Here is a 15,224-nt window from a genome sequence, read left to right on the forward strand (position 1 = left end):
ATGATAATCTTGAAATTGAAATTGAATATAAAAACTCTGAATATTTATGCCTTAAAATTTTATGTGATCACAACTGCACAAAGTGCATCTTGTCAAGGTCAGTAACTCAATTATAAGACATTACGAATACATTGATAAAATGTTTAAGACTGACTTTTGGATGCCCATTAATTTCAATATGTGCAACTTTTTTAGCATTGTTTTCCTTCCTTTTTTTCAAATGGTAGGCATGAACCAACGAGAAGAAAGTCATCCCAATTATATTTACTCCTCATGTGTTAAGTTTTTCAACTTAATCACAGCTGCCTTGAACGTGATCAATGGTTCTCCGCGAAGCAGTCAGTACTATCAAACTTTGTGGTGAATTCGTTAATTTATACTTTCATTTATGAGCAACGTTTGGCTTCTTAAAACTAAGGAGGAGCTTATCCTCAAAGAAAATGGAATTTTGACACTTGGCAAATTCCAAAACAAAGAAAATTAAAAGAATTTGAAGGAAAAAAAAAAAAGGGGTCAAAATCCCATTTGTCTTAGGAGGAGCTCCTCCTCAATTTTAAGGAGCCAATTGAAAGTAAATGATGTCATTAAGAAAAATCAATTGCACATATTTGTTTGAAACCCCCTCAGGCATGGTAAAGTTGTTTTTAATTAGAATGTCATCATTTGTATTTCTAGCAATTTGGAGCATAGATAAAATCCTCGACGAGAAAAGGCGACATATATGGGCTACTCAGGTCATGAATCAATTGGTTAAGCATAGTAATTTATACAAGAAAGTCATACAAAGTACTGGAGAAACTCCAGACGACAAAGATAAATTTGGAGATGTTCCTGATCCTACCAAAGTGGATCCGGAGCAGCCAAGTCATACAGAGAAGAAAGACGATACGGAAGATAAGAAGAATGACAAATTGGAAGAGAAGAAGAACGACAAAGACAATAAATTGGAAGATAAGAAGACACCAATATTAATTGCAGCAAAGATGGGAGTGAGTGAAATGGTGGAAACAATCCTAGACAAATTTCCAGTGGCTATTGAGGATGTGGACTCAGAAAACAAGAATGTTGCACTGTTGGCAGTCGAGAACAGGCAACCCCATGTTTACAGTTTACTAGTGGACAGGAAGAAACAAATCACAAGATTGTTACGTCGGGTGGACAACAATGGTAACAATGCATTGCATCTTGCTGCTAAATGTGGAAGTCATCGGCCATGGCTTACTCCTGGTACCGTACTACAAATGCAGTGGGAACTCAAGTGGTACATGGTGCGTATATATCTAACGATAATTTTATTTGTTTTAATGAAGCACCGTGTTTGTCTATTTTATTGATCCCAATTATATGTTTTAATGATTTTCAATTTGCATGATTTGATCTATGAATGAAGATTTGGAAAATAGACGGTTTTGATTGTTGAAAAAATATTCTTAAAAGCATCCATAATTGGCTCCCTAAAAACACCCCCTTAGACAAATTTTAGGGAGGAATTGGAAAAATACAACTTTAACCATACTTCCTATGCACCTCCTAAAATATGAAAAGCTCTCGGAGCTTCTAAATCTGAGAAGAGAGAAAAGACTCCTAGTAGCTCCCTATAATTTATGCATATTTTAAACTTTTAATTAATGCAAATATTTTTTTTAATATTTTTTTGTATGGAAATGGATCAATTATATTGAATTAAAAAATGATTATAGTATTGATGACTCTCTAAATTAGGGAGTATGATTGGAGTTCAAATTTTATATGGAGCTCCTAAAACAACTTTTGTGTGTTTTTACCTAAATTTTAACTAAAAAATAGGGATAATGATTGTAGATGTTTTAAGGAATCCCTTATTAAAAGGGAATATATATATATATATATAGTTCCGAGGCTTACCTCGGAGCTTCAATTTTAAAGGCATGATGTATGTCGGAACTCTACAGCCCATGGGAATCGACAATGAGCTACTCTTGGACCACAGAAGTTCAAGAGATTGTAATCACCCAGCGTTGGATATTAATTCAATGGTTCAAAAAAATTTATTACAAGGAGTGCAATAGTGAGTGAACTTACATTCAACGATGAGTAACCACAAATATCTTGGACCCCTGCAATCCAAAAGATCATGACTTAAGAAGGTCATTAATTGAACAGATATCAATCTTTGAATAAAGTTTTAAATTATCTAAATTTTATTGTGCATGGATGCAGTTTGTCAAAGAGTCCCTGCCACCTCGTTCATCTGTTCGCTACAACAAAGAAGGTCAGATACCACAGGAGATCTTCACAACTTCACACAAAGATCTTCGAAAAGAAGGCAGTGATTGGCTCGTCAAAACCTCCGAATCATGCTCTGTGGTTGCTGCGCTCATTGCAACAGTTGCCTTCGCAACATCAGCATCTGTACCGGGCGGACTCGATGATAAAACTGGTTCACCGGTTTTCAAAGACAAGCCGGCATTCAATGCCTTCACCATCTCATCACTGCTTGCTCTCTGCTTGTCAGTAACTGCCCTGGTCTTCTTTCTAACCATTATTACGTCTCGATACGAAGCGCGTGATTTTTCCATCAGCTTGCCCCGGAAACTTTTGCTGGGTTTAACATCACTCTTCGCATCCATAGCTGCCGTGTTAGTCTCATTCTGTACTGGCCATATTTTTCTCCTTGATCGACACCTCAGACATGTGGCATATCCATTATATGCAGCGACTTGCTTGCCGGTTACCATTTTTGCTCTTGCCCAGTTGTCCCTCTACTATGATCTCATAAGGGTCATCTTCAGAAAGGTTCCACAGCGCAGCTACAAGGAATATAGACACTAATTAAGTGGGACTCGATCATCTATAAATAAATTGTGTTTTTCCAAGTGTGTGTGTGTGTGTGTTTTTTCCGAGGAAACAAGTATTAATTGGTTTGAGTGTGTGGTTTGAAATTTGTTTCCGGAGTGAGGTGAGGCTTTTGTAAGAAGTGTGCCCCAATTAAAACCAAGTCATATGATATATTTTAACTGAATATCATATTTTATTATTAATTTCCTTTTTAAATATATAGATTTGGCATTCACTAGACTAGATCCCGTTGACAAAATAAATATAAGCTATGAATTTCAATTTCAGATTTTAAACAATAATTTAAAGGACACCATCTGGACTCACGTACCCAAACAAAACACAAAGATAAGCATCTCATGAATCACGTTTCAACACTGATATGTAGCTTTATTAGTTAGCTATCTACAGTAACTTTCAGAGATCTGTGACAGTCAAGAAGTTTACCACTGTGCATTGACTCCTCCTATGTGAATCGAATCGGCAACAACATGATGAAGTCCAGCAAAGTATATAACTTTCTTGTATAAATAATAAACAATGATACAAAGGCATTTAGAATCATAGAATCGAAAAATATTTTTATCTAGAGTATACGTAACTGTTTTTAGACAAGAAGCACAAGGAACTTTACAGGAGAACAAAGTGATAACTTGATATGTAATTATTCCAGCGCATTTCATGAATCACTTTGCATGAGTGAGTGTATACCATATGGAGAGAAACTGAACTTGCATCTTCAAGTCCACAACTGAGCTAGCACAAGCATGCGTTGCACGATTGTGCTTTTGATTGCTTTTGGGTACAAGCAAGAGGTTTTTATCGCTTGGAACAAGCAATGCCTTCCTTCTCGGAAAATATATATTAGGAAGCACCCCTTTGGAAAGTAGGATAAAGAATAAGCTCATTACTCCTTGGGATAATCTTTTGTCTGCCTTTTTTCTTTTCTTTTCTTTTGTTTTTTTTGAAGTTAGTTTAAACGGTCTAATAAGATACTTAATCAAAGTTAGTTAATTGGACAGAATTAATCTTTACTCCATCAGCACACCATGACAAATGAAAACTAAAAACTATCATGACAAATGAAAACTAAAAACTATGATTATCAAATCGATCCTTACTTTTTGAATGGTTGATCTTTGAAGGAAAACTAAAAGAAGAAAAATGGCCCTTGACTTTCATATTAGAGGTCTCACATTCAAATTCCCATGACATCATTTGTGTGTTTGTGAAAAATCTATCTCCCCTATAGACTATCGCTTGTACAAAAATATATATACATAAAAAGGAGATGTTTAGATATATAATAATTGTCTCAAGTGGTATCACAAATTTGAAAGGTTTGCTATATATATATCGCATCCAGGGACGGACCCAGGAATTTTATGTCGTAGGGTCATAGTGTACAACTTCTTTAACTTTCTCATCATTGTCTGCAAGGAATTGCAATAGCTCCAAGTAATTTCCCCTGTTGCTTGAACTGGCACTTTCATCAGTTCCACGAAAAGAAAGACATTGTCTCAATAGAAACTTAGTGCACTTGATTGATGCAATTAAGCATCTTTGATATGCCATACGAGCTTGTTCAGAGTGTTTGCTCACAGACGTTTCAATATGTGTATTTTAATTCATCAAATTTGTAGCGGCTTCTTAGCTTTATTATGAACACTACCAACCGGTCCAACATGCACCTTAATTCTTTCTCTCCCTTTCTTCCAATTCTTAAACCCTGCTCCAGTGAAGGCTTCACTACCTACTTGTTCAAAATTGGATTTAAAGAGATAGCAATAAAGACAAAATGCAGCATCTTTAGATATACTATACTCCAACCAATCAAATTCATCAAACCATTGGGGAATGAAGCGTCGATTAATTCCTAAGATATTACTTTGTAGGAAAGAATGACCTCTAGGTTGACAAGGTCCTTTTTGTAGATATGCTCTTCGAACCTCATCTCTAATATTAGTATCATACTCAATCATACGAATTCTTAGTCCCGGGTCTGCCTGAAGATTAGCCAAAACCTCATCTAACTCACTTTGTCTTAAACTTGAAGTTCTTGAACTACCCATACTATCCGAACTACCCAATGATGACTTTCTCTTAAAAAATCTTTCCATAATTCTACATAAATTAATCAAAATAATAACTAAAATCAATTAAAGAGAACACCAAATTTATACCAATTAACCACAAAAATTCATAAATGAAACATCCAATAAATCAAAACAATATAATACAATCATAAATTCAATTTCAATTTATTAATTGCAGCAAAGATGGGAGTGAGTGAAATGGTGGAAACAATCCTAGACAAATTTCCAGTGGCTATTGAGGATGTGGACTCAGAAAACAAGAATGTTGCACTGTTGGCAGTCGAGAACAGGCAACCCCATGTTTACAGTTTACTAGTGGACAGGAAGAAACAAATCACAAGATTGTTACGTCGGGTGGACAACAATGGTAACAATGCATTGCATCTTGCTGCTAAATGTGGAAGTCATCGGCCATGGCTTACTCCTGGTGCCGCACTACAAATGCAGTGGGAACTCAAGTGGTACATGGTGCGTATATATCTAACGATAATTTTATTTGTTTTAATGAAGCACCGTGTTTGTCTATTTTATTGATCCCAATTATATGTTTTTGCATGATTTGATCTATGAATGAAGATTTGGAAAATAGACGGTTTTGATTGTTGAAAAAATATTCTTAAAAGCATCCATAATTGGCTCTCTAAAAACACTCCCTTAGACAAATTTTAGGGAGGAATTGGAAAAATACAACTTTAACCATGCTTCTTATCCACCTCCTAAAATAGGAAAAGCTAGGAGCTCCTAAATCTAAGAAGAGAGAAAAGACTCCTAATGGCTCCCTATAATTTAATGTTGCTTTGTTTTATGCAGATTTTAAACTTTTAATTAATGCAAATATTTTTTTAATATTTTTTTGTATGGAGATGGTCCAATTATATTGAATTAAAAAATGATTATAGTATTGATGACTCTCTAAACTAGAGAGTATGATTGGAGTTCAAATTTTATGTGGAGCTCCTAAAATAACTTTTGTGTGTTTTTACCTAAATTTTAACTAAAAAATAGGGATAATGATTGTAGATGTTTTAAGGAATCCCTTATTAAAAGGGAATATATATATATATATATATATATATATATATATATATACCTTAAAAGGGAATATATATTGGTTCCACAACAGACCTACATGGAGTAACAAGGACTCGATCATGTATTGGCTTATTGGCGCTACAAATAGTGTTTGTGTTGTGTGTGTGTATTTTTTTTTTTGTTGAAACAAGTATTGGTTTTAGTGTGTTGTTTGAAATTTGTTTCCAGACTGGGGTGAGGTTTATGCGTAAGAAGTGTTTCCTAATTAAAAAGCAAGTCATATAATGTAAAACCTATTCATTCTAAATAAACTTATTTGAAGAACATATTTCACTTTGCACTTGAAGGTTCAAATGACTCATTTTATCCCTTTGATCCAAGTTTGTTGTTTCATTTTTCCCTTTACAGTTAACTCTATCCAAAATTCTGTTAAAATTGATAACGTTGTAGGGGTATTTTAGTCCTTTTGTATACATGGGTTAAAGATAACAAAAAACAAAATATCTCCTTCTCTGATCCACCCCACCCATCCGAGAGATACTCTCATGCAACGGGAATACCACTTTTTGTTATCCCCGATCAATAAAATAATGACATATGAGATAACTTTTTCACGTATCATTGAGATAGCAAAACACAAAACATTGTTATAACCATTACAAAAAAAGATATATCCCATTCCCACCGCCACAACCTCAACTTTGACATCCAACCACCACCTCCCTCACCCAACCATCGCCTTAGCCAGAGCCACCACCCACCCCTCCCCTTCGGGTTGAATGCATAGAGGGACAAATGGGGTCAAGTGACCCCATGGCAGCAGGCATATCAACCATGGAGGTCGCAAGCGACCACAAGCCTTGCTAGTGCGTGACCCCAAGGCACACACAAGCTGAAAAATGGGGTAAAGTGAGACAAAATAAGTTTCAGGGGATAAAGTGAGACTTGAATACACTTTCATAGGGTATATCAAAAAATAAGCCTTGGGCTTGTCCAATATAGGTCCCTACAATTTCTATTTCCTAGACATATACCCATCATTCTATAAATCTATGTGTAAAACCCAATTTCAAACTTAAATGACAAATAAGATATAAGAGGTCGTAGTATTCCTATGTTTTTACATCCTTTCCATCAGATTTCATATTTTATTTATAATTTATTCCATGCATTTCATTAACTGCCATAATTGTAATTAAAACTCCCTATTAATAGCATATCAATCACCCCATTTCTTTTGGTTGCCATTCCCTCTAACATATGGCCCCTTAAAATTGCAAATATAAAAAATATGTAAATTACATATCCAATAATGTACATATGAAAAATATAAACATAAATATATACGTATAAAAATATAGATATATTATTTACCAAAACAAATTAACAAAAATAGGTCAGTTACTTTGTAATTGAAATCTTCGTACATTTCTCATAAATTAAAAATAGGTACACAATAATTTATAGAAAATAGGTACATTGTATAATTGAAATTTATGCACATTTTTTATAAATTAAAAAGAGGTACATTATTTAGAAGAAAAAAAAATAAGTTCATTATACTAGGTAAATTGTTTTACTAGGTATACATTATTAGAGGGGGAAAAAAAAGAGGTACATCATTTAGAGAAAAAAATAGATACACAATTTAGCGGAAAAAATTGGTTCGTTATACTAGGTAAATTGTTTTACTAGGAACATTATTAGAAGAAAAAAAAAATAGGTACATTATTTTGAGAGAAAAAATAGGCTCATTTAAAAAATAAAAAAAATTGGTTTCATAAAACAAACAATAAAAAGATGATCAAATTATTTTTCATAAAACAAGTAATAAAGAAAAAAAAAAAGGGTACAATATTTGGAGAAAAAGAGAAAAAAACAAAAGAGTATAAAAGATTGAGTAAACTGTTATAAAACTAGAGGGAAAATGTAGAGAGAAGTGATATGCTAAAGATAAAGTTTCATCATGTTTATTCTTGTCTTAATCTTTGGTAGAACCACCTATTTATAGGCTTACAAGATAGGATATTGAATACCATCATTTACAATATACCTATAGGTTACAAGCACTAATTACAAATACTTAGTGCATAGGTTACATAAAATCCAACGGTAGAATACTAAGAGGTATGGTGGTCATCCACCAACCCATGCATTTACAACACTCCCCCTTGGATGTCCACCATACAATGACATAGTTCCCTCATTAAAAACCTTGCTTGGAAAACCCAGTGGGACAAAACCGAAGTGAAGGGAAAAAGAGTGAAACTTTCTTCTGGATCATTGATATGGTGTTGGATGCGCTTATGTTGCCTCGTTAAAACCTTGCTAGGAAAAACCCAGTGGGACAAAAACCTAGTCGAAGGGAAAAAGAGTACAACGCGCATATGTCCTACATGTAGTAGAATTGGGATGCTCCCCCTGATTGATATCTCCCCCTGATTAATATCTCCCCTTCTCTGATTTGAGCAATACAAGTAACATTGTCTTCATACATGATCGTCTATCACACTATTCGACATGTTTTTCACTTTTCAAATGATTGAAATATTTAGGAGCATCAACAACAAATTTAATAGTTAGAATATGTTACAATAATATCAAATTTGAATTCAAAATACTCAAACTTTTAGTGATAACTCTTAATTAAGAATATTTTGGTACTTTATATCCTTCAAGAGGTTGCTTCATCCGATATATCTCAAATATTTCATGAGCTTTGAGGATTTCCATGTACCATATAGTCTTAATAAATATGCATTTAACATATGCTATAAGTTTCACGTTAAAGTAACAACTGCACTTATAGAAATGTGGATGCATCTATGATGAGATGGGAGACTAAAACCATGTCTCTCCCAGGAAACCTTATGTCATATTAGTGATCTTATTTCACTTCATAAGCACCAATTCATAACCTTCATACTTAGAATTTGTAATTCGGTGTTTGAGCTATAGGTTCAATATCCCACACTTCATATTTAGTGATAAATGGAATTGCCTATTTCCATTTTTGGCCAATCACTTAACTTGTCGACATTCATGAAACGTGATTTAATATAATCATAGCCCTTGATGATTGTAGTAGCTACTAATAAACCAAATGTATCATCAATTTGTGATCCCACAATTCTCATGTGCATGCGCATGCATAATTTATAAGCATCTCATTGCTTTGGGGTACCAATGCCTATTCAGGGGCTTATGTTGTCATTTGTTAGACAAACATCTCTTTTACAATGAATTATTTAGAATATGTGGATCATAACCTCCTATAGAGCGTTATTTTTTATAGGGCTTGAATTTTTCAAATAATCTCCACTTATGAGGAGTTAAGTCTTTAGAACCTATATTTCTGTCATGCTTCAGGCATGCATTATATATATAGTCACCATGTTAATGGATTGTGATATGAGAATATCAATCCATGTTAGCATATGTACAACTTTTATATGCATTATCTTGATGAGACAAAAGCGGATTGATTCAACACTATTTCACGACGTTCTTCAGGAACTGCCATTTCTCCCCCTAATGGCGGGAAAATTGTCTCAAAATTTAGGAAAATAAACTCATCATCATTATCAAGTCAAATTGACTGGATTGGATAATGTGGGAGTTGTGCTCGTAAACATCTTGACAAGAGACAAATATGTGACCATTTTAGTAGGCACAGTTAATAAAACTGGTGAAGTGATCCATAATTAAATGTTATATAAGCTCACAAATATCCCCTTGAATTATTTCAGGAAAGAGGGCTCAAAGTCAATTTTTGACTTTGATGATCTCATGACAACTTTTATTTGTGAGGATTCTTTGTAATGATATTTGTTGGACAAGACAATATTTTGAGTCTTTAAATGATGAGCATTCTTTGTAATGATATTTGTTGGACAAGACAATATTTTGAGTCTTTAAACAATGTCCTTACAAATTTATAAAACTCTTATGTGTCATTGTGGAATATGGATTGCCAAGATAATCATACCACAACATAAAAGTTATCCGGTCAATGAACTTCTGGTTCATGATATTATAATCTTCAACTACTTTAATAGTTGTGTAATATTGGGGCCTCATGAACTTTTGGTTCATGACATCATAAACTTCAACTACTTTAATAGTTGTGTAATATTGGGGCCTCATGAACTTTTGGTTCATGACATCATAAATTTCCTACCCACAAAAGAAAGTAGGAAGTTTCTCCAATAGACACCTCTGACTGTCAATATTGGGGCTGTAATACAAAACATTATCATCGTAAAACGAAATTAACTAATAAACCAACATAAATAAAATAAAAAGAGTAAAGTGGTATAAATGAGGAATAAATTAAATAAATTAAAGACTATTAAATTCCAAGATAATCCAATATTAATGTGTATTCAATATGTAGATAAAACTACAGGTTTAAGAATTGGGTTTCCAACCAATTCAGGTTCATATAGGCACAAATAAGTAATGAACTTCAAGTTCATATATAGTATTAAGATCCACAAAAACTATGAACTTCAGGTTCATATCAATATATATTTGAAACTTCAAGTTCGAATACGTAGATATAAATAAATTGAATTAATAGTTGTGCTTTGAACTTCATACTCAAATCCATGTATATGCACTCGAAACTTATGGTTCGGGTTTTTGACATATGTAGGCCTCATGGAATTCTGATTTTGATTAATACAAAATCGAGGAGTTTCATGTCCTTATGTGCTCTTTAAATTCGAGAAACTTCACGCCCTCAATTATTTGGAATCAAAGAACTTCAGGTTATGATTCAATCAAAAGAACTCTAGGTCCTAATCTAGTTATATGATGAGGATCGAGGAACTTCGGGCCCTAATCTTTTGTATAATACAAACTCATCATAATAATTAAGATCATACTTAAAATTAAATAAACAAACAAATAAAAAAAATATGGCATTATATTCATGTGTAATAAGAATAAGAATTTTTTCCTTAAACGAGCATGATGAAGTCTGATGGTGAGTACAAAGAAACTCTATACCATGTGATGACTCTAGCTCATATAAGAAGAAAGAAAATTCAAAGAAAGAAAACATACCAAGAGCAATGTCGTGCTGATAACGTGTTATAAAACTAGAGGAGAAAATGTAGAGAGAAGTGATATGCTAAAGATAAAGTTTCATCATGTTTATTCTTATCTTAATCTTTGGTAGAACCACCTATTTATAGGCTTACAAGATAGGATATTGAATACCATCATTTACAATATACCTATAGGTTACAAGCACTAATTACAAATACTTAGTGCATAGGTTACATAAAATCCAACGGTAGAATACCAAGAGGTATGGTGGTCATCCACCAACCCATGCATTTACAACAGTTTTGGTTTTTGACGAACATTTTTTGGAGTTCTAAATCTATTTTTCTGAACTTCATGCTCATTTGATAAGTAAGAGTGATTAGCCTTCAAAGTTTTGTTAAGTTTTGATCTTGAAAATTTAGAGATTGTATGAATCAACGTTAAAAATCCATGCACGTATGTGACTAAAACGCATAAAATTTATTTGAATCGATTTGAAGTATTCTATGGAAACATCCTTTTGTAATACGTTACCAATCCACAAATCTTAAAACACCTATAATTGTGTATAATGAAACATAATTTTTCGGAGGCAAAACTAGGCTTGAACACCATAACTTTGTTTTGAAAACCCCAAAGTTTATGCAAATTTAGTAGATTTCAATTTGGGAATTTAGGGTCTCTGATTTTTTTTTATAATTTTATTTATAGATCTTAAAAATGGTTTGGAGTTCAATACTAAATAAATTTTTAGATCTTAAAATCAATATTTGAAAACTCGTTTTTTAAAAATAACTATAAGTTTTTAGTAGGACACGAAACAGGAGTAGGATACCAAACGTGGCTTTTGGATAAATAGTTATTCGTAAAGAGAGGCTTTATTCACCCAAAAGTAGTAACGAACGACTACTTGGGCCTCAAGGATCAAAGCTTTATTCATAAAGGGGAATTTTAGGGTTTAGGGTTTAGGAATTTTAGAAACTTTATTTTGGCAATGTGGCACCAAACTTTGTTTTGTGTTGCAATCTATCACACCAGTGGGTCCCATTCGGTCTTTTCCTGCGTTTTTATATATTAACATTATATTTGTTTATGGCCTCTTGAAGGAATCTTGTCAACATTCTCTTGCAAGTTCACCTTTAGTAAATTTCTTTTTCTTCAGTTACTCATGAATTTATGAATAAAAAATGCAATCGAGAAATTTGTGGAACATTCTAGACTTTTGATACATGGATCAGATCAAATTTACCCTTTTGGGCTCTTGCTTGATCATGGATCAAAGCTTAATACATAAATTATTATTTGGGATGTTAAGAATCTATTTATGGCATATTTACATACGTAATTGAATTAGAATGAATTGAATTGATAGTGAATTGAATTGAGGAGGAGTTGGATTAAGGAGAATTAGATTCTGAATTCCTAATTGAGTTGTTTACAAAACCATATTGATTTAGAGAAGTTAGATTCCAAATTCCTATTGAAGTTGTTTACTAAATCATATGGAATTAGGGTATGAATGGTGCTAATTATTAAAATGTCATCATTGTTGGGTTAAAGTAGATAACATATTTGAAATTTTGAGAATTGTGTGAGGATATAATGGGTAAAAAAGATGAATTCCTAATTGATTAATTCTCCAGGAATTTGAATACCACATCCCACCCAAAAATTCAATTCCTCCAAAATCAGGAATTCAATTCCTAATTTTGTTTTGGAAAATTGGAATAAGATTATAATCAAATGTTTTGTCTTGAGGGAAGAAGCAGCAGAGCAGTGAAGTTGTATTTATAAACAAACTCACCCAATCACAACAAACCAAGTCTTTAGCTTCCCGACCAAGGTCTCTGGAGTCTTGACTCTTGGTGGACTTCTACTGTACATGGCTTTAAGATTAAGTTGCTGGCGTGTCATCGACATTTTAGTAGTTTTATCTATTAAAAATTAAAAATTCAAGTTAAATATTAATATTGAAATATTTAGCAGCACTCAAAAAAAAATTTGTAACGAAAACGTCATTTTTGACCAATAACACAACGACACGTGGAAAAGTTATCACCCCTGTCATTGTGTTGTTGGTCAAAAATAGCGCTTTTGGCATGAGAGTGTCTCTGAATTGTGAGATGATAAGCAAAGCACATAAAGCATATCAATAAATAATCATTTTAACTTTTCATCCATTTGTGAGAAAAATAATAATATACTTTAGAAATTCTTGATTTGTATCCTCTTCTTCCCTTTGCTTTACTACATCATGCAGAAGAAGGAAGGACATGGATTATTTATTTACAAAAAGCAAGGCACATTCCTAAAGTATAATATGTGGATCAAATTCAAAGCCTTTTAATTTTTCTCTCCATTAAGAGAACATATTTACCCTACAATTACCTTAGTTCATTTTTCACACACTAGAAGCCTTCACACTTACTATGTGCTGCTATGCATGTCTTAGGAATTATTTCAGATAAAAGTTACTATGGGAAGAGAAGGAACCTTTTAAAATATTTTGAAGTTCTATTGCTAAAATCCAATAGAAAATGAGTATTCCCTTTGGGCCATTTGGTATCTTACTTGGATCCATTTTCTTAAATTCAAAAATAATTTTTTGAATCTAAAGCCATAATTTGCATGTGGTAGAGCCCATTTTTCAAAAGCTCGTCTCCAAAACGACTTAAAATACGGCCCTTTAAAAAAAGAAGGGGTTTTACAATTTTGTCTCTCTCTCTCTCTCTGGGCATCAAAGTGAAGGTGCTCTTTCTGTGGCTAAGCATTGTCAAGGTGGATTAAGGTCAATAATTTATAGTAGATTTCAATTTGGGAATCTATGGTTTCTGATTTTTCTTTTAATTTTTTTATAGATCTTATAAATAGTTTGGAGTTTAATACCAAACAAGTTTTAGATCTTAAAATTAATATTTAGAAACTCATATTTTTAAAAAGAATTATAATTTTTGAGTAGAATACCAAACAAGTACTTAGATTTCTTATATGATCCATTTGGAACTGAAGTTGAGGATAGCCAAAATAAGAAGATCATTCAAATTCAGAAGGCGAAAAGTAGGGGGGGAGAGAGAGAGAGAGAGAGAGAGAGAGAGAGAGAGAGAGAGAGAGAGAGGGAGAGAGTGGATGAGAGCGGATGAGTAAATAGTTATTCATAAAGAGGAGACCAAGGGCTTAGTCACCCAAAAGTAGCAAGCAACGAACGATAACTTGGGCCACAAGGATCAAAGCTTTTATTCATAAGGGAGAATTTTAGAGAATTTATTTTGGCAATGTGGCACCAAGACTGTTTAATGTTGCAATCTATCATCACCAGTGGGTCCCATCCGGTCTGTTCCCGCGTTTTTATATATTAACATTATATTTGTTTGTGGCCTCTTGAAAGGAATCTTGTCGACCTGCTCTTGCAAGTTCACCTTTAGTAATTTTCTTTTCTTCATTTACTCATTAATTTATGAGGGGAAAACAAATGCAATCGAGAGATTTCTGGAACATTCTAGACTTCTGATATATGGATCAGATTGAAGGCTTTACCCTTTTGGGCTCTTGCTTGATCATGGATCAAAGCTTTATGCATAAAGAATTATTATTTGGGATGTTAAGAATCTATTTAAATTATAAAATGTGTTGAGTATTTTAGTTTAGTTTTAAGCGTTCCTTCTTATTTGAAAAGTTCAAAATATTTATTTGTCTTTTTCTACTTAAAATTAGTTTCGGTTTTTGACGAACATTTTTTGGAGTTCTAAATCTATTTTTCTGAACTTCATGCTCATTTGATAAGTAAGAGTGATTAGCCTTCAAAGTTTTGTTAAGTTTTGATCTTGAAAATTTAGAGATTGTATGAATCAATGTTAAAAATCCATGCACGTATGTGACTAAAACGCATAAAATTTATTTGAATCGATTTGAAGTATTCTATGGAAACATCCTTTTGTAATAGGTTACCAATCCACAAATCTTAAAACACCTATAATTTTGTATAATGAAATATAATTTTTCGGAGGCAAAACTAGGCTTGAACACCATAACTTTGTTTTGAAAACCCCAAAGTTTATGCAAATTTAGTAGATTTCAATTTGGAAATGTAGAGTCTCTGATTTTTTTTTATAATTTTTTTTTATAAATCTTTAAAATGATTTGGAATTAAATACTAAATAAATTTTTAGATCTTAAAATCAATATTTGAAAACTCGTATTTTTAAAATAACTATAAGTTTTTAGTAG

The 15,224-nt window shown here is 32.8% G+C and overlaps 1 protein-coding gene across 1 annotated transcript; it reads left to right on the forward strand.

Moving 5' to 3' along the window:
• Window positions 1-225: 225 nt before the first annotated feature.
• LOC117618329 (ankyrin repeat-containing protein ITN1-like) lies at window positions 226-2,811 on the forward strand. The gene is made up of 3 exons (XM_034347920.1): window positions 226-338; window positions 676-1,268; window positions 2,200-2,811. The coding sequence occupies exons 1-3, from the start codon at window positions 230-232 to the stop codon at window positions 2,809-2,811; spliced, it is 1,314 nt and encodes a 437-aa protein (XP_034203811.1). The 5' UTR covers window positions 226-229.
• Window positions 2,812-15,224: the final 12,413 nt, after the last annotated feature.

This window comes from Prunus dulcis, chromosome 2 (genome assembly GCF_902201215.1).
Source record: "Prunus dulcis chromosome 2, ALMONDv2, whole genome shotgun sequence".
Classification (NCBI taxonomy): domain Eukaryota; kingdom Viridiplantae; phylum Streptophyta; class Magnoliopsida; order Rosales; family Rosaceae; genus Prunus; species Prunus dulcis.

Bases quoted from the DNA above. Each gene is read 5' to 3' on its own strand.
- LOC117618329 (XM_034347920.1), top strand. From the start codon at position 230: ATGAACCAACGAGAAGAAAGTCATCCCAATTATATTTACTCCTCATGT. The intron at 339-675 runs GTCAGTACTATC...TTGTATTTCTAG, and splicing joins CAATGGTTCTCCGCGAAGCA to CAATTTGGAGCATAGATAAA. The intron at 1,269-2,199 runs GTGCGTATATAT...GCATGGATGCAG, and splicing joins GGGAACTCAAGTGGTACATG to TTTGTCAAAGAGTCCCTGCC.